The following is an 18,282-nucleotide window of genomic DNA, read 5'->3' as shown; positions in this document are numbered from 1 at the left end:
TTTAAAATTGTGTTTGAGAAGTTACACATATAAAAAAGGAAATAAATAAACAAATTATCCCATTTGCACAGCAGGCCCTTAATAAGATCATGATTCATAACACTACAAATAAATATTTATCTTGATTTAAACTAAAGTTTCAAGCGTTCTTATTATTTTCTTAAATTTTATGTTCAGTTAAATAATGTCATATAAATTGAAATAGAAGAAATTATAATTAAAAGATTTGTTTGATAGAAAATACATTAGGTTAAGTTCAAATTTTAAAGTTTGAATAATATATATAATAATATAAAATTGTATAAAGCATTTGTGAAATAATTAATGCTTTAGAAATGGAGGGAAAGTAATAGTGATGAAGTGATCCTCTTTCTTCAAATGGAAAATGACTTTCCTAATATATATAGAAAAAAATTTTGCGAATGTGATTTCTAGTTCATTGTTTTTTTCATACTAACTTATAATCTATTACCCCAAATCCTCGCTACCCCCATTTCCCATCTTAATCCCAATTTCTGAATTACATATAAATGATTTTGTGATAATATTTTTACTTATTTTCATAAAAAATATTTTCATAGAAAATATAGTACATGCACGGATGCTAAGGTTACCTAGAATTATGATAGTAGTTTTCATATATCCTTTCCATTTTATGTTACTTCACGCTTGTTGATCTGATACATTCCTTAAGAAAGTTCTAACTAGAGATATATTTTTATTAAATCAATTTTATTGAAGATGTTTTGAAACTCCAAATTTGACTATTACCACTTTATATAATAGTTATTTAATATATTAAGGGTAGTACGACAAAAAAATGATAAAAAAAATTCTTGATTTGCTATATTAATGGACAAGTAAAATAAAATATTTTTTTTAATATAAAAGTCAAGAGGCTCTTGCAAGAAATCTGTGGACAGGCAAAAGAACTTGTTGTCCGTCAGGCAGGAGCGTAGGACGAGCTGACCACCGGTAGCGAACGCTTTTGCAAAGATTTGAAGGTAGACTCCCTGCCTTCCAAAGGTACCGGACAGGCCAGACGCAGCAGAGCGATGATCGTAAAGGCGGATTGAGCCAATTTTTTTTTTCTGAACAGTCTCAACGTCCAAGCTAAACAGGAAGCGAACTCAAAGCGGGTCCGTCTATCATGACTTCCAAAAAGTATTGAATGATTCCGAGCTAGATTTTGATTCTAGGCGGGGAAGATTTTCTGAGTAAGGACATTAAACTCTCGGATGAGACTAAGTAGCTATCGACCGTTCCCTCCCCTTCATCAAACTCCGATTCATATTTTTTATAAAGAAATCTCTGATCAAGAATAAATCAAGAGCTGATCCGTTGCCAATTTTAAATCAAAAGAGAAAGAATTACGTTGTAAAGTGAAACGGTGTACGTAGTATATTTTTAATTGTTTTAGAAAAGTAATTCACACACACATTGTCACCTTTTCCCATTTTCAGCTTAATTTATGCTGGAAAACTTTACATTCCACAACCCGGACAAAAAAAAAAGATTTTCTATCCCCCTCCCTTTTAAAATATAACACTTACAATATTAAATAAAAATAAATAAATATAGAATATTATATATATATATATAAATACTCCTCATAATCATCCCCCTTTTAAAATTTGTCACACTTTAGTTTTGCAGGAAGAAAATTACGCGAAGAATAACCATCATATTTAACTTTTTTTTTCCTTTTTGGGAAAACCATAAAAGAAAATTGAATATAAGTAATAGATGCAATATTTTTCGTGCTTAAAGTTGTACATAACTTTGTGTGTCTATATGTTTATATAGACAAACAAATACAATGTGTTTGTGTAACAATTGTTATTTTAGTTTTTATTCATTTTTATGTTTTCTCTTTAATGGTTGTAGATTTGTGGTTTTTATAAATAATAAATATAAGAAGGGGATAAATTGGACTATTACAAAAAATATATATATATATTTGCTGAGTTTAGCAGCACAATCAATAGCTACCATTATATAACAAAGAGAGGTCAGCCCACTTGCAAAGCCCATTTCAAATTTTAATGAAACTCTGTTGGGGATGAATAGGATCTTTATTTAAATTTTGTCACATTTTAAAAGATGGGAAAATTGCGCGAATAAGCAAATAAATATTAATTACTTAGTTAACATAGCTATAATTTAGTTCCACTAACATTCGACGTTAATTACTATTTTATTTTATATAATTCGTGCGTTTGTATAATTTGAAATTTGTATAATGTAATTTTGTATAATATAATTTGTATAACTGTTTAAATTTCAGATGTGTGTATTTGTATAAATTCGTTATTTTGATTTTATACAAAAATAACTCAATTGAATTTATTTTACTCTTATAAAAAATTATTTACTATTTATTTTTATAAGACTAATCAATTTTATTAGGAGTTTATTATATTTTAAAATTTTAATATTGGTTACTATTATTTTATATAGTTATTTAATAATAAAAGTAATATTGAAATATTAAAATAGATAAATAAAATAATAAAGTGAAAATCATTAAATGACAAGAATAGCCCTCAATTCAATATTAATTAAAGGAAGCACATACGTTGACGGCGACGTATGTGCTTATTCCCTTGTTTTAATAGTTAATATTCATAATCGATGCATTGCATGAGCAGCCTTTAATTACCATCAAGTGATGGTGACACGGTTTTTTTTTATAGGTAATCCTTCACTGGCAGGGTTGAAATTTAATTAGTTAGGTTCTATGTTATAATCATTAGATTCTAAAATTCAAAGCTAGTGTGAAGATTAGTTTCTAAGTTTCATATTTCGAGATTTCTTGTATTAAGAAAAAAAAAAAAACTAACGCAACATGCCTGCTTCCTAGATTAGGGCAATTTAGTTATTTTGTATTATTTTTTTAATATATTATATATTTAAAAATTACATAAAAAATATTATAAATGACAATAATTAACAATTTAAAATATTTAAAAGATATATAAAAACTCGATTAACCCTCGAAATTCTATTGGTGCCACATAAATTGGGATAAAGGAAGTAACATATATTATTTGAAATGACTAAAAAACACTATAAATCATAATAATTAACAACTTAAAAGTTTAAATGACATAAAAAATTAGGCTGAATTTCGAAATTTATCAGTGTCATATAAATTGAGATAGATGAAGTAACATATTTTATTTGAAACTGACGTAAAAAGTATTATAAATCACAACAATTGACAACTTATAATATTTAAAAGACATATAAAATTTGGTTGACTCTAAATTTTTTATCAATACCACATATATTGAGACAAAATGAGTAATATGTATTAACTAAAAAATATGTAAAAAGTACTACAAATCAATTAATAATTTAAAATATTTACAAATCATAAAAAACTTTAATAGACTCTCAAAATTTCATTTGTATCACATAAATTGAGAGAAAGTGAATAACATATATTGAGCTCGTGCTAGCACAGAATCCAATGTCTAGTACTACTACAATTGTCAACTAATTAACAAAAGAAATCTCAATGAAATTATGACAACGAGAAATAGAAGACAATCCATCATGATTTTCAAATGTAAACACACTCTTTATCTCACGATTTAATGATGGAGCATGATTAGAATTTTGATACAAAATCCAAAATTTCAAACACAATAAAAAATGCTTACAGATATAATTAATTAGCAGCCTGGAGAGAATCAAACATTATATGATTTAAAGAGACAAACAAGGTTTGATTATTGGTTAGCAAAATTAGTCAATTATTGACATATTAAGAAAAAAAGTTTAGGACATAAATTGAATATCAATTTCCACTTTTATCTTTTTAGTTATTCTCAAACTATTCTTAAAAATATAAATAGTTCAAAATAAAATCATATATATGAATAACAAACTCTCTTGAAATTATGACCTAGAAAATGTGAATGAGAGATAAAAATAAAAGAAATTTCCAATAACTCTCTTGGGCTTTGAATAATTCACTGGATTTTGCAAATTAATTAAAGGGGTATATCCTATTTTAATTGGGATCATGCTTTTTATCCGGGAAATGGTCAAATTTGTCCTTGTACTATACCCCTTCGGTCTATTTTTACTGATCCAGAAAACTAAAAATAGTTGTTCAACTTTAATAATTTGTTCAGTTTGGAAAATTAAGAAATAATTTATCACTTTTTGTCTATTTTATCCTTGCTATTAATTAATACTATTTATTTTAAAATATTTAGATGACTTATAATTAATAGAGATGATATAGTAAAACTATTCCTTTATTTATTGTTTCTTGAGGAGAGTGCCAAGTTAATTTGTTTTTCTCTTTTATGATATTTTTGGCCTATTTATGCCCTTACTGTTAAAAAAATTATTTTATATTTATTTATTTATTTGTAGAATTATACTGATATTGTTATTGTCGTATTATAAGTAACAACCCACCTAGGCGCCCTCTACTGCATGAGTATGAACGTTCTTAGAAATAGTTATATTAGAAAAATAATCAAGTTCAATGAATGATTTTGAGCTATGTACTATCATTTGAAGAAAAAAAAACAAGACATAAACCAAGCAGCCCACATGAAACATATTGATTAAACAGTTAAATCCGATTATTTTATGTGTTCCCTTACATGAGACACTACTATGGGGATAATTGATAGGATCTGATGCTTATACTTATCTTAATTAGTAGTATTAATTATTAGGTTAATAAATGTGTTTGAATCTAGCAATCCCCCTCCAAAAAAATAAATAATATTTCAGATATATATTTGTACTTTAATTTTTAATATTTTTATTAATCTGTTCAAGTTGAGGGTTTATCAGATACAGTTTCTCTATCTCTATGAGATAAAAATAAAATCTGCGTACAATCTATCTTTCTTAGACCTCATATATTAATATATTAGTATTGTATGTCTAGTTGTTCCGGTTAAATTAATCGACCAGACAACTTTTTCATTTTAATGGAAGCATTGGTGTCACTCTCAGGATTTTCAGATAGTCTTCAACTTTAATAAATTGTTTTTCTTCTCTCTTTTTTTTTTTTGAAAAAAAACAATCTTAAAAAGCAATTAATACACTAATTCAGACACATGCATATAATATATCCACAGTGTGGGTACAGTCTAACATGCATAATTCAACGAATTATATATACACATAGAAAAGGGGAAAAATTCAACGAATTATATTTACATACAGTGGCCAAGCAAAGAAAGTGGTTTTGTGCATCCAAGAGTGTGACCAATTGGTTGATAAAGTGGTTGAGAATTTTAATGTTTCAGGTTTAAAATTCAGCGGAGATCAAAAAAATATTAGGTGATTCTTCACATATGTTCTAGTTTTGGTGGACAGAATTACCTGATACCCGTTGTTAATGAGAGGTGGCAGGTGAAATTAGTCGATGTGCGGAACAGCTGGTCTGAATACCACAATCATAAAAAAAAAAACTACTTTTACTCAAGTATATCTTTAACGCATCTTCTTACGTTTAAACATAATTTCTTTTAATGAGGTTAACACGTGAAAATTCTGTCTGATTAATTTATTTACACGATAGAAGTCAATTTTCAAAACATGATGGTTGGGGACCCCCCAATTTTCCTCTTGTTGATTAACAAAGATAACATATTCCTTAGTCATAGAAAATGGAAATTGTCCCCATATTTCAGCTTTAACATAAATCATCATACCTTTTGATTTGATTGAAGTTGATTTTTTTCTTCTTCTTCCAGAAGCACTATACTAGTTACACTTTATTTTTTAAAATTAATTATAAATCAAGCTACGTAAGTTCTTGGTATATATATTGGTCATGTAAGAGAATAATTAGTTAGTTGAATGAAACACATCCCAAAATCGACAAGAATCCTATTATAGATTGAGTGGACTAATAATAAGGAATAATTCAGCATGCCCTATATCATTAGCAACTTAATTAATTATATCATCAAGTTGCTAAATCTGAAAAAGTTGGAGCATTAATATATATTTTTAATTGAGTTAGTGAAAATGAATGCATTAGATTTCTATGGAGATTACTGAAAAAAAAAACTGGATTTGGACGGAACAATTCAAGGAAAGAGAAAGGAGATAACATGATGAATTTAATTATTAATTAAAATAATCATGGACGGAGCAAAGTGAAAATGCATCCATTCACATAGAATTTAATTATTAAAATAATCATGACGCTACTAACTACTCTCAAATCAGAAATAATATTCAGAAGAAAGAAGAATCAAGTAATATAAAAAATTATACTCATAAATATTCATCAATAAAATCTCTGTTTCGTGCCACGCAGTCTAAGTCCTCCAAAGACTTCTTTTGTGAATTGTTGTTTGTATGATAATATATTTTTTATTAAAAATTACATTTATAAATATAATTTCTATTTATGAATATATTATAAGTTGAATTTATTTGCTAATACTTATGTTTATTTATATTTTGATTTCTTTTAAAATGTCCACTCCACTACTAATTAAATTATATATTTTTAATTAAATAGTTTATTACTCACTTAAAAATTATATTTTATAGTCAATTAACATGTAGATAACTTTAAAATGTAGATAATTTTAATAATAAATTTTTTTACTTTAATAAACTTATTTATTTTAAAGTTAAATAAGATGAAAGTTTTATTTTTAAGCTACATAAGATGTAAATTTTATTGAAAGCTAAATAAGATGGTAGTTTTATTTTTAAGTTAAATAAGATGAAAGTTTAATTTTAAAAACACACGGCACAAATGCATGCACCAAATATTTAAGTTAAATAAGATGACAATTTTATTTTTAAGAATGAATAACTAAAGCTTGCAAAGAAAATGTAAAAAATAAACTAAATAAGGTAGAGGGTATTTTTGTAAACAAACTACTTATTCTTAGAAATTATGCAAAGAATACAATTTTGAATATGACAAACCAAACAAGCATAAAAACTACTCTCATCATAATTTATCTCAACTAACATAACTTATCCTACCATAACTAATCTCATCATAACTTGTATCCAAACCAAACCAAACGACCCCTTAATTGTTCAATAATTGACATTTAAAAAAATTATACTGTCTACGTAGTAATTTTTTTTTTCATATTTTATTTTTTAAATATAAATTTTAAGTACTATACAACTTAAAAACCAGACGCACTAGGAAAAGCAAACACAAGGCGCAAATAAATAATTAAGTCAGGGCACTTGCATACCTTTTTTGTTTTAAAGGTCTATTAAATACGCGTATGAAATCAATTATTGCTAAAAGATTCCTCCTTTGGCTTTGTTAGTGCAATAATTTGTTATATTCCCTCAAATTCTTCATATATAATTATAATGTTTTCTCCTTGTACGTATCAAAAGTACTTCTTTTAGGACTATAGAAACATATTATTAAAGATTAAATAGCAAATTCAAAATTTAAAAAAATGAAATTTAAAAATGTGTCGCTCTTTGTTTTAAAAAAAAAACCAATCACACTATTTTCTTATTTTATTTGTTTGAAAAAGAAGGATACACACCTTTCTAAATTTGAAAATCATTAAAAATTTTCATTTTACTTTTAATACCAATCTTTTATACATACACAAATGATATGTTATGTTTAAGACCAAATTCCAAAAGTATTATAATAAAAATATTATTACTCCGTATAATATTATATATTTAAGATAACAAGTTTAATTATATTTTAATTAATTTTAAATTTTGTGTCCGATCAAATTATATCATATAAATTGAAACAGTAAAGAAAGAGAATATATAAAATGGAATAAAGGTTCATAAAAGGAAAAAATCTAAAATAATGTTAAGACCACGTGAAAATGGTGCCACTCCTTCGATTTGCACGTATATTTAAGTCTTGACTAACTTTCCAAAAAATAAAATAAAATTGTAGTAGTTGAAATTTGAAAATGGAAAATTTAATTTCTACTTCATCAACTCCTTCACAGCCAAACTCACTTCAAAAAATCCTTCAATATGTAATCGACAATCGTCAAGAATGGTGGGTTTATGGCATATTCTGGCAAGCATCGAAAGACGTGAATAATCGTCTCATTTTATCTTGGGGCAATGGCCATTTTCGCGGAACTAAAGACACAGGTTCCTCGAAGACAGACCATGGCCAATATCATCAGCTTCAGAAGAAATTTGGTTTCGATGGTATTAATGATACTAATAATAACGTTACAAATTTAAAGTGGTTTTATATGGTATCTATGCCACAATGTTTCGTGGCCGAGGATGAACTCGTTGTACGAACTTATGCCTCGGCCTCGCATGTGTGGTTAGCTAGTTATTATGAATTGCAACTTTATAATTGCGAAAGAGCTAAAGAAGCTGATTTGCATGGAATTCGTACGATTGTGTGTATTTCTACACCTACTGGTGTTGTTGAATTTGGTTCCACTGATGTTATTCAAGAAAATTGGGAATTTGTTCAATTCATTAAGTCTCTATTTGGATCAAACAATAACATGAATACGACTTCTCATCTACCCGTCAATCAAGGTACGTACATACATATTTCGACCTTTGATGTAGCATCTGATGAATTATCTAGTCGTTTTTTAATTTATATGTTTCATTTAAATCGCACTATACAAAAATTAAGAAAGAAATGAAGGCTTTTGACTGATATAAAAACTCATTAGTCTCTATTTGGATCATACAATAACATGAGTACGATTTCTCATCTACCCATCAATCAAGGTATTTCGAGTGAACTTGATTTTGTTTCAATTACATTATGTGATCATTTTAAATTTGAAAGATGATAGAATTAATTAGTACATTTTTAACTATTTAAGTATATTATGTCTAAACATGCTTCTTTACGTGAGTTTGAACATTAATTCTGTTTCACAGTCTTATTTAAAAGGTTAAATTTGTTCGAGAAAAATACACTTTTAGTTAATTAATTACATTATGTCTGAACAGTAACATTGAGAGATCATCAGAAGGTTGTAAAAGATGGATCACCCCAACAAGAAGATAGAACAATGAAGCAAGAAATGTCTATCAAAAATCTAATAATTGAATCGGGCGATTCAGATTTTGAGAACGATGACTCTTCAACGATGAACAATGTTGTCAATCGGTCAATAAAACGAGGAAAGAAGGCTGATTCGAGCAGTATAGGACGAGAAATGGCAATGGATATTCACGTAGAGGCTGAGAGAAAAAGAAGGGAAAAATTGAACCATCGATTCTATGCTCTACGGAGCGTAGTACCGTACGTGTCCAAAATGGACAAAGCTTCATTACTAGGTGACGCAGTTACTTATATCAATGAACTCAAAGCTAAAATCAAAAATTTAGAATCTAAATTAATCGAACCTCATAAAAAACCTATACTTATGGAGCAACACGATTCTCATAGTGCGTCTTCCGTTGTAACTGATGGGGCAAACAATAAGTCATTATTTTCAAGGAGAGACATTAACGGGGAGCGAAATGGGATGGAAATCGAGGTGAAAATTATAGGATCGGAAGCTGTGATTCGGGTTCAATCTTTGGATATGAATTATCCATGTACGCGATTGATGAACGCGATGAAGGAACTAGAATTTCAGATTTATCACGCAAGTGTTTCCAGTGTTAAAGATTTGATGCTTCAAGATATCGTGATTAGGGTTCCTGAAGAGTTTTTAAATGAGGAAACGTTGAAATCCGCTGTCGTTACAAAACTAAGTGTTATTGAGAATTAATTTGTACGTACTAAGCATATATTATTCAGTTATTATTTGTGTAATTTAGATCATAATATATATATATATATATATGTATGTGTGTTCGTTTTTCTTTAATAAGCATGTATAGTAAAAAAGAATCATCTCTTTAGTTTATATATACATGTAATAAAGAAGAATAATCATTAATAACAAAGTGCAAAACAGAATTTATCAGTCCAAATTACGGATTACATGTGAAGAAATTGGTTCTTACGTATAAGTTACTCCCTCCGTCCCATATTAGATGAGCACCTTCTATTTTATAAGATCATTAAGAAATCATTAATAGATTGATCAACTTTACTATTTTGCTATTTGTTCATATCAAAGCAATAAACATAGAGTGTAGAAATAACTAGGATAGAGAAAAGTTTACATTCAAAAAACTAGTAATGAGGTAAAAGGGATTTCTATTAAAAGGGATTTTTAATTTTATTGGACTTTCTTTATGTAAAATGGCCCAAGAGAAATAATTACAATTAAAAGGGAAAAAATTGGCAAATAACTTACTTTTCTGATCACTATTTAATTTTGGAATAATTATCTTTTTAAGGGCTTTTTATAAAATATTTATTGCTTTAAATATAATTTTTATTTATTATCTTGATATATCGTATTTAAAAAATATTTACCATTTATAGTCACTGTCCTATGTATTAAAAGTGAATTATATATGTAATATCTATATGTATTAAAATGTATTATACTTGTTTTGCTTTAAAAAAAGAAGCACTATGTAACTAAAACAAACTATGCATGTAAATTGTAATATAGATATATTAAACTGTGTATAAAAGTAAATTTTGTATGCAATATATATGTATGGTAAGCGTCTCAAAATGTATTAGGCTTATTTTGATAAATAATCAGCACTATATATTAAAAGTAAATTATACTTGTATTGAAATTATATAGTTATAAATAATAAATATTTTCTAAATATGGTACATTTAGGTAAATTTCCATTTAATCATTAGCCAATTCTTAATGTTAAATTAAATTTATATCAAAATATCTCTAACTAAATACGAAAAATACCAAAAAATTATTTTACTAGAACTAGAACATTTCTTTAACCTCCAAAGGTGGAGATTAGGAATTGCCTAGTCCATATATTGAATATTGATAGTAGTGAAAATACATAATTGGTGTGTGTTGGATTTTTGTCCAAATTACCCTAGAAATAAGAAGGATGAATAATTCATTCTTATATGAAAAATTCTCCACGCAAAAATAACGTGTGTTTGGGCCTGATAATTTAGTATCTTCTAGGAATTATCTTGGAGTTCAAAATCAGAAGTTTGAACTCCACATTTTAAACTTCGAGAAATTTATAAAATGATTCTGTTTTTTTATATGTAAAAATGAAAAATTCTGATAAAAAAGACATAAAACTAAAAATATATATGTAAAGGATTATAAAACCAAAAATCGCCTAGGATTTTGATGTACCCTAGCTAGTATAATTTTTGTGATATAAGGCTAGAGCCTCCTTCCTTTACTTTAATAGCACTAATTGTAAATAGCTTTCCTTTTTGCTATTTGAGGTGTATGATAAACAATTATCCTACTAACTAGTTCTTTGATTGACTAATTATTATGCCGTCTTTAGCAAAATTAGGAATGTAGGTTTGGTTTATGTCGCCTTCTTTATATTTTTCTTTTTGTTATTATACTTTTTTCGTCTTTAATGACTTGACACATATCTTAAAAAATAATAAATAATTAGAGTAATATTATTATATTATTCTTTGAATATATCATATTTAATTAATTGATTTTTTAAATTAGAAAAATATTATTGAATATTTAATTTTAATATAATAAAAAAATAAAAATGGACGAAAGGAGTAATTAATATACGTGTTAAGGCTCAAAGTCAAATCCCACATCAGTACTCTAGAAAGTGAAAATCTGAATAAATGATTTTTTTTAAAAAATAAGTGCCTTGAAATTTGAAGAGGTACCATAAGTGGAATAATCCTTTAATATTATAAATAGGGTGCTTGATTTCGTTATATGCCCTTAAATGATCATCACTTAATTAAATAATTTTTAAAATTAAGTTATAGTTATTTGCTTCCTTGAAAGTTGGATCGCATTAGAAAATAATGGAGGCAAGTAAAACTATTGAAGATAGACTCCTTGACTTCTTGTTAGAAGTCACTTTTAACTCACTGCACCAAAAATAATTTTTAACCACAATCAATTTAACGATCATAGCTTAATTATCATTAAAAATATATTTTAAAGGCAATTAACATTCTTTATAAATATTTTTAAATCTAATAACAATTAACTATTGTCAATAAAAATTATAACTCTCTTCGTTAATGTACATATTTGTTACCGCTAAAAATTATTTTTATTATAGTGATTAGGGACGTACAAGGCAAATCGATAAACCGTATCAAATCGACAAACCGAACCAAACCGGAAAAAAAACCCGACTAGTAATTTGGTTTGACTTGGTTTGGTGTTTGGAAAAAAACCCCGACCATTATAGGGTTGGTTTGGTTTTAACTAAAAAAGTCAATCCAAACCCAAACCGACCCGATTATAGATATACTACTTTTAAATTATGTTATACATAAAAATATTTATTAAAATATAATTTATAAATATTTTTTTTAAAATTTTTCATAATTTTTGTTTTCTTTCTTACATTTAGATTTGGACTTGAGAAGCCCATCTAAATAATATACAAAAAAAATCCATCTTATAAAGTTAAAACTTCAAACAGTGTTCTGCCTCCATCTTATTACATAAATGTACTACATTAAGAAAATATTTACTATTTATAACAATAATATTTTTTTTCACTAAACACTTATAATACAATTATAATACAATTTTAATACATATTAGCGAGAATAATTTATAAAACTCATGTAATACAACTTTTATTCATGAATAATTTATTTATCACATACTTTAATACATTTATAATACATTGTGTCAATTTCTTACCAAACAAGTATAATATATTTTAAAATACTTATAATACATTTATATTACATGCACAATTCACTTTTAATACATAGTAGATATATCATAATATTGCTAGATATTGCTATAAATCGTAATAAATAAAAAGTATCACTAAAATCAGTAATTATTTATTAAAAAGTATTTTTTCTAGTAATTTTTCCTTGATATTTTGTACTAGAACTCTTTTTAAGAAGCACTGCTCTGTGCTTTTTATTAGATACTATAAAAAACCCGAGAAATCCGAAAAAATCCAAAAAAACCCGAAAAATCCGAGAAAAATTGATATCGAAAAACTCGACTTTTATTGGTTTGGTTTGATTTATAGATTTAATAATCCGACACAAATAATTTGGTTTGATTTGTAAAAAATCCGAATCAACCCGATCCATATACACCCCTAGTAGTGATCACTTGATGGTGCAAAAAGTTTATATGCACAGAAATTAAACTCTAAGAATTTCAGTAATAAGATCACCTATTTGTGCACCTCCACTGGCCAATGCATCTATTCTTCAATTATTTTCCACCATGTTATTATTAGAGTACTATATAGTCTACTAATCTTAATTTCTTAGCTGGTATTAATGATGAAAGAGCTATTAATAGCATTGCCAACTATAAGGTCTTTTTTAGCCACGGCATCCCAAATATATATAGAGCTCTCATCTATTTCTTCACTTTATTATATATATATATATATATATATATATATATATATATATTTCATGCATGGATTTCTTAAATCGAATAAAATTACATAAAAATCTACTGTTTTATTATAATAACAATCGTAGGCAACATTTTTAATGGATCAAATTAAGGTCTGATAAATCTAAGAAAATGAGATGTTCACACATTCCAATAATGATAGTACTGATATAATATATTTTGTGGCCCCATATCAACCCAAAATAAATAAGGAAATGAAAACTAGCCCAATAAAGCTTTCACTATATCCAAATTAATTTTGCTTCATTGGATATCGTTTTTAACTTATGATTTTTTTAAAAAAAATGATGGTACGTACGTACATAACGAGTAATGACATTTTGTTTAGGATCTTGAATTAATCAATTACTTATGGAATTATTATTCCAAATTTCTTCAAGTTCTCTAGCAAATGCTTGTTGTCTTCCTACAACAATGGTGATATGATCTTTGTTCTTGACAACGTTAACGCGAGCACGAGGAATTCTGGACTGTACGTTGTAGCTGCATTCAACGGGGATAAGCTCATCGTCTTCACCGTGTATCACTGTGACTTTGCATTTTAGACGATTTTTCACCATGTCTAAGTATCCTTCTATTTTTCCAGCAGTACCACAAATGATGTTGTGTAGTGTATGCCATGCTGCATTGTGTGTGTGACAGCAGAATCCATCTACTAAGTATGTTTTTATCCTGTATATATTTAACATCGATCGATCATTCTCACGATAAGTAAACAAGATATTAAAATAAAAAAGGATCTCGATGCATGACGCATTTTGTATTTACTTGGTCCAGGGTATTGGATGTTATATCACATATTTTTTAAAATTCTAACACGAGAGTGAATGATCTAACATTGCGTTCAAGAAACTAATGCTATAGAATAAAAAAGAGATTCATGACTAGTACAAGTTCTATGTACTTATACAAAAGATATTTATGCAATCACTTACTCATAAAAATTTACAGATGAATTTCAATAATAAACATTAGTAGTTGGTAAGTTTGTAAAAATAAGTATATATCCTATTATAATATGTTAAAATAATACCGACAATATAGATCCAACAAGTTTTTTTTTTCCATGTGATTCTTGTAATTCCACTGTCCTACGTTATTATTTGGGTCAATGGTCAAGAACCGACTTGGCTGACAATTTATACGGATTGATTAATTATAGAGAATGAATGCAAAGACAACCAATCACAAATCAACCATTAATTGTGACAAAAATAAGGAAATAATCTTTTATGATCACTTATCAATTGAATAAAAGAAAATAATTCTTTCCGATTTTATAAAAATAAAAATCTCTAATAAAAACAAACGATATAAGATAATCTAACTAGGTGGCATGAATGACATAATAAAATGTTTGACCAAGAAAAGAAGGATGGTCATGCCCAAAAAGGAGGAAAACCAAAACAGAAAAAAAGGGAGTTGTAGCAGTAGATGCAAGTTGGTGGGGCGTTGTTTGATTTAAGCAACCTCCATTATATCATTTTTTTTTGGCATGGACACTTATTAGAAGCAATGTATAGAGTTATGAAGGAGGTTGTTGTGTGTTGCTTCCTAATTTAATGCAAGGATATGGTGTATTGGGTGTACAAATTAGCTTTCACATTGGTAGGAAAAGAAAAGAAAAAAAGTAGTTATATATAACTAAGGTGTATTAATATTTTTATCAATGAAGTCTTTTAGTGTTATCAATAGTGCATGCATGGTCCAAAGTGAATAATATCATATCATGTAAAGAACAATTTTGGATTGACTTTACTCAACTTTGTAAAGATATGATATCTGACCCTATCTAACTCAACCTCAAAAACTAGTTTATAAGGAGAGGTTTGTCCAAATCTATATAAAGAGACCAATTTTCCATCCCTCTACCGATGTGAGACTTCTTAACACTCCCACGCATGCCCATACCTCAACTGGAGCGTGAACACTTATAAATGGGGCCCAACATCAGTGAAAAATAAATTGGGATGAATCTGACTCTGATATCATGTAAAAATATGACACCTGGGCCTAACTCAATCCCAAAAGCTAACTCATGAGGGGAGGTTTATCCAAGTGCATATAAGGAGACCAATTTCCCATCCCTCTACTGATATGAGACTTTTTAACAAACTTAAATTAATAGGTTTAAGCTAATGAATCCGCCGTATTGTACCTTTGCCGTCCTTCAGCCCCTCTCCCACCCTTTCTATCTATCATTAGAAGTAGGGCGGGTGGCGTACCGTACTAGTATGAAGATTATAAAGTGATGCATAAGGTAGTTTGGACAATAAAACCTAATTAAATTAGAGATTTTGACAAAGACAAAGGGATAACAAAATATATGGTTAGTGTTGGTAGGAAAAAAATTGCACAATATAAACATACACACACAACACATAACACACCTGTTTCTGGTGAGGAGTTTGGTGAGAAACTCCCATAAGCGATGGTTCTTGCAGATGAGTAGACAAATAGTTCGGCTAACATGTTCATACCAACAAGCTAGCGATGCCCCAAAGGCAATCACTGGCCATACTCGTCTTGGCGCGATTCTTCTCATCATATACTGCGTTGCTTGTTCTCCCTTTGGCGTTGGAAAATATGGCTATCATTTTGTCATAACAAAAGAAAAATAAATGACATCAATCACTAATAAAGTCGTATGTGAACTCCTTTAATATTATGAGGTGGATTTGAGATTTAAACTTTATTACTACTAAGGACAAATTTGGATATGTTGGTGTCTTACCGGTGCAAGTAAAGTGAGGGATTTAACTAAGCCAGGATGCTTTACAGCGAGTGCCAACGCCAATATGCATCCCAATGAATGTGCCACAATGTGGAAAGATTTCACCTTGTATGGCTCTAACACTGATTTTTCAATCATGTCCAGATGCTCTCTTAAGGTGTAAAGTGATTCATTTGGCTTCGGACTTCTTCCAAATCCTAGTAGATCCACTGCAAATAATCGATACCTCGATTTTGTAGCCTTTGAAAAGTTTGGAAACAGTGTCTCTGTCCAAAATTCTGATGATGATATGAACCCATGTATGAAAATCACATTTTCTTGTACGTTCTCTGTATTTTTATTAACACAAATAAAATACGTTAAACTATCACAAAGGTACTAATTTTGTTCAAGATAAGTGTCGTTTTAGTAGCATTATTACTTTTTATTTTTGAAAATGGAAATGGGGAGAAAGAATAAATTCAAGTAGTCAACCAACTGAATTACTAAAATTTCTTTTAGTAACATTGGCTATTTGACTAAATTACTCGTTATATTTCCTCAAATTACCTTTCATCTTGAGTAATAGTAGATTTTGAAAAAATAGTAATGAAGGCCTTTTTGATTTTCTAAAGCGACACAGATTCTGTATCAAATTGATTTGGTTAAAACGACACTTATTTTAGGTGAGAAGAGTAGTTTACTTATCATACATACCTTTGGCACCATCAACATGTACAAAAAGTGAATCTTTGCAAGAAGCAGTCCAAGAATTACAAGTTTTACAATCACAATCCGACCATCGTGGAATGGAATGTGATTTCTGGCCACCAATTTTGCCTTGCAGCATTTCGACAATGGTTGAGTTAACAGTGAAAGTTGAGCGCAGAGTTCCCGTTTTCAAAGTTGGGGCATTCTCTAATTTAAGCCTTTTGAGCTCATTCACTGTGTATTTCGACACTTCAGATACTAGCGAGGATCGTGTGTACAGTGTGTCTGATATCTCTTCTAGCTGCAATTTATTGCGGCTAGAAGAAGAAGAAGAAGTCAGACACACAATCTTGGTCTCGGAGACCATGATTGTGCCACCGCTCATTATGGCTTGTTTAGCTGACGAGCAGTAACAGGACTTCCACTCTGCTTCGACTATAAAATCAATTACTCTGTAAGTATAACATAGCAAAAAATCAACAACGTCAAGGACTGTGAACACAAAGAAGCTGATGACTTCATTCAATATTCTGCCCGCCATAGTGAATGTTAATTTGGTGTTTTTCATTATCGACATATTAATTTGTCTGAAAAGAGTGAAATTGGAGGGTGTCAAGATTCACAAAGATTGTGTTTTTACCCTGCTTTGGTATGTCACAAAGATTATGTTAAAGTTCCTAGTGCCATTAGATGTTGCAAAACAACTAATGACACTAAGAATACAAATACAAGAAAAAATAATAATCTCACAATACCATAAAAAGGAAACGTATTATGTTGAGAGAAGTTAAGCAAAATAGAATACATATATAAAATGACAACAAAATGTTGTTTGTTTGGATTTTATTGGAGGGAGGATAACGTGTGGGTTTGGGTTGTTCTCTCTTTCAAAATTTGGTGGGAGGAAGAAAGAGGGATAGACAAATATAGACACGTAAACAAATGAGTGAACTATTAATGTTACATTGAAAAAGTTTGCTAGAGACTAACAAAACAAAGTTTGGTGGTGGTTGAACCTCTCAGAGAATAACATTAGGATATTATGCAGATAGGAGAAATGCAACTACCAACAAACTTGTGGTGTAGTGGTAAGTACTCATTCATTCTTAATTAGAGGTGTCTCGAATTCGAGTCCCCTGGGTACAAAATCACCTTTGTTAGGGAGCATTTTAACCCCACAATGTTGGACTTTTTTGTGCGAATTCAAATTTAGTCGAGCTCCAATTAGGATACCGTACACCGGATGAAAAAACCAAAAAAAGAAAAAAAAATGCTACTAACTTTTTTTTTTGCCTATTATTATTATCATTACCTGCTTTGAAGTTAGATTAATTAAAGGAGGGTAAAATGATTCCTATCAATGGCCACTCCATTTTCAGAACTCGAAACTAAGATATT

At 28.6% G+C, this 18,282-nt stretch overlaps 2 protein-coding genes across 2 annotated transcripts; one reads left to right on the top strand and one right to left on the bottom strand.

Moving 5' to 3' along the window:
* The first annotated feature begins 7,907 nt into the window (after positions 1–7,907).
* LOC129890293 (transcription factor MYC3-like) lies at positions 7,908–9,737 on the top strand. Its single transcript, XM_055965865.1, has 2 exons — positions 7,908–8,517; positions 8,947–9,737. The coding sequence occupies exons 1-2, from the start codon at positions 7,920–7,922 to the stop codon at positions 9,714–9,716; spliced, it is 1,368 nt and encodes a 455-aa protein (XP_055821840.1). The 5' UTR covers positions 7,908–7,919; the 3' UTR covers positions 9,717–9,737.
* Positions 9,738–13,655: 3,918 nt separating this feature from the next.
* LOC129888639 (probable lysophospholipase BODYGUARD 3) lies at positions 13,656–17,754 on the bottom strand. Its single transcript, XM_055963583.1, has 4 exons — positions 16,891–17,754; positions 16,195–16,523; positions 15,851–16,050; positions 13,656–14,132 (listed from the first exon to the last, which is right to left on the bottom strand). The coding sequence occupies exons 1-4, from the start codon at positions 17,459–17,461 to the stop codon at positions 13,802–13,804; spliced, it is 1,431 nt and encodes a 476-aa protein (XP_055819558.1). The 5' UTR covers positions 17,462–17,754; the 3' UTR covers positions 13,656–13,801.
* Between the last annotated feature and the right edge of the window lie 528 nt (positions 17,755–18,282).

This window comes from Solanum dulcamara, chromosome 5, assembly GCF_947179165.1.
Source record: "Solanum dulcamara chromosome 5, daSolDulc1.2, whole genome shotgun sequence".
NCBI lineage: Eukaryota > Viridiplantae > Streptophyta > Magnoliopsida > Solanales > Solanaceae > Solanum > Solanum dulcamara.
Note: the sequence above shows the minus strand (reverse complement) of the source record. Positions and strands in the feature narration are given on the sequence as shown.

Bases quoted from the DNA above. Each gene is read 5' to 3' on its own strand.
- LOC129890293 (XM_055965865.1), top strand. From the start codon at position 7,920: ATGGAAAATTTAATTTCTACTTCATCAACTCCTTCACAGCCAAACTCA. The intron at 8,518-8,946 runs GTACGTACATAC...ATGTCTGAACAG, and splicing joins TCATCTACCCGTCAATCAAG to TAACATTGAGAGATCATCAG.
- LOC129888639 (XM_055963583.1), bottom strand. From the start codon at position 17,461: ATGTCGATAATGAAAAACACCAAATTAACATTCACTATGGCGGGCAGA. The intron at 16,524-16,890 runs GTATGTATGATA...ATAAAAATACAG, and splicing joins ACATGTTGATGGTGCCAAAG to AGAACGTACAAGAAAATGTG. The intron at 14,133-15,850 runs GTGTGTTATGTG...AAATATATACAG, and splicing joins AAACTCCTCACCAGAAACAG to GATAAAAACATACTTAGTAG.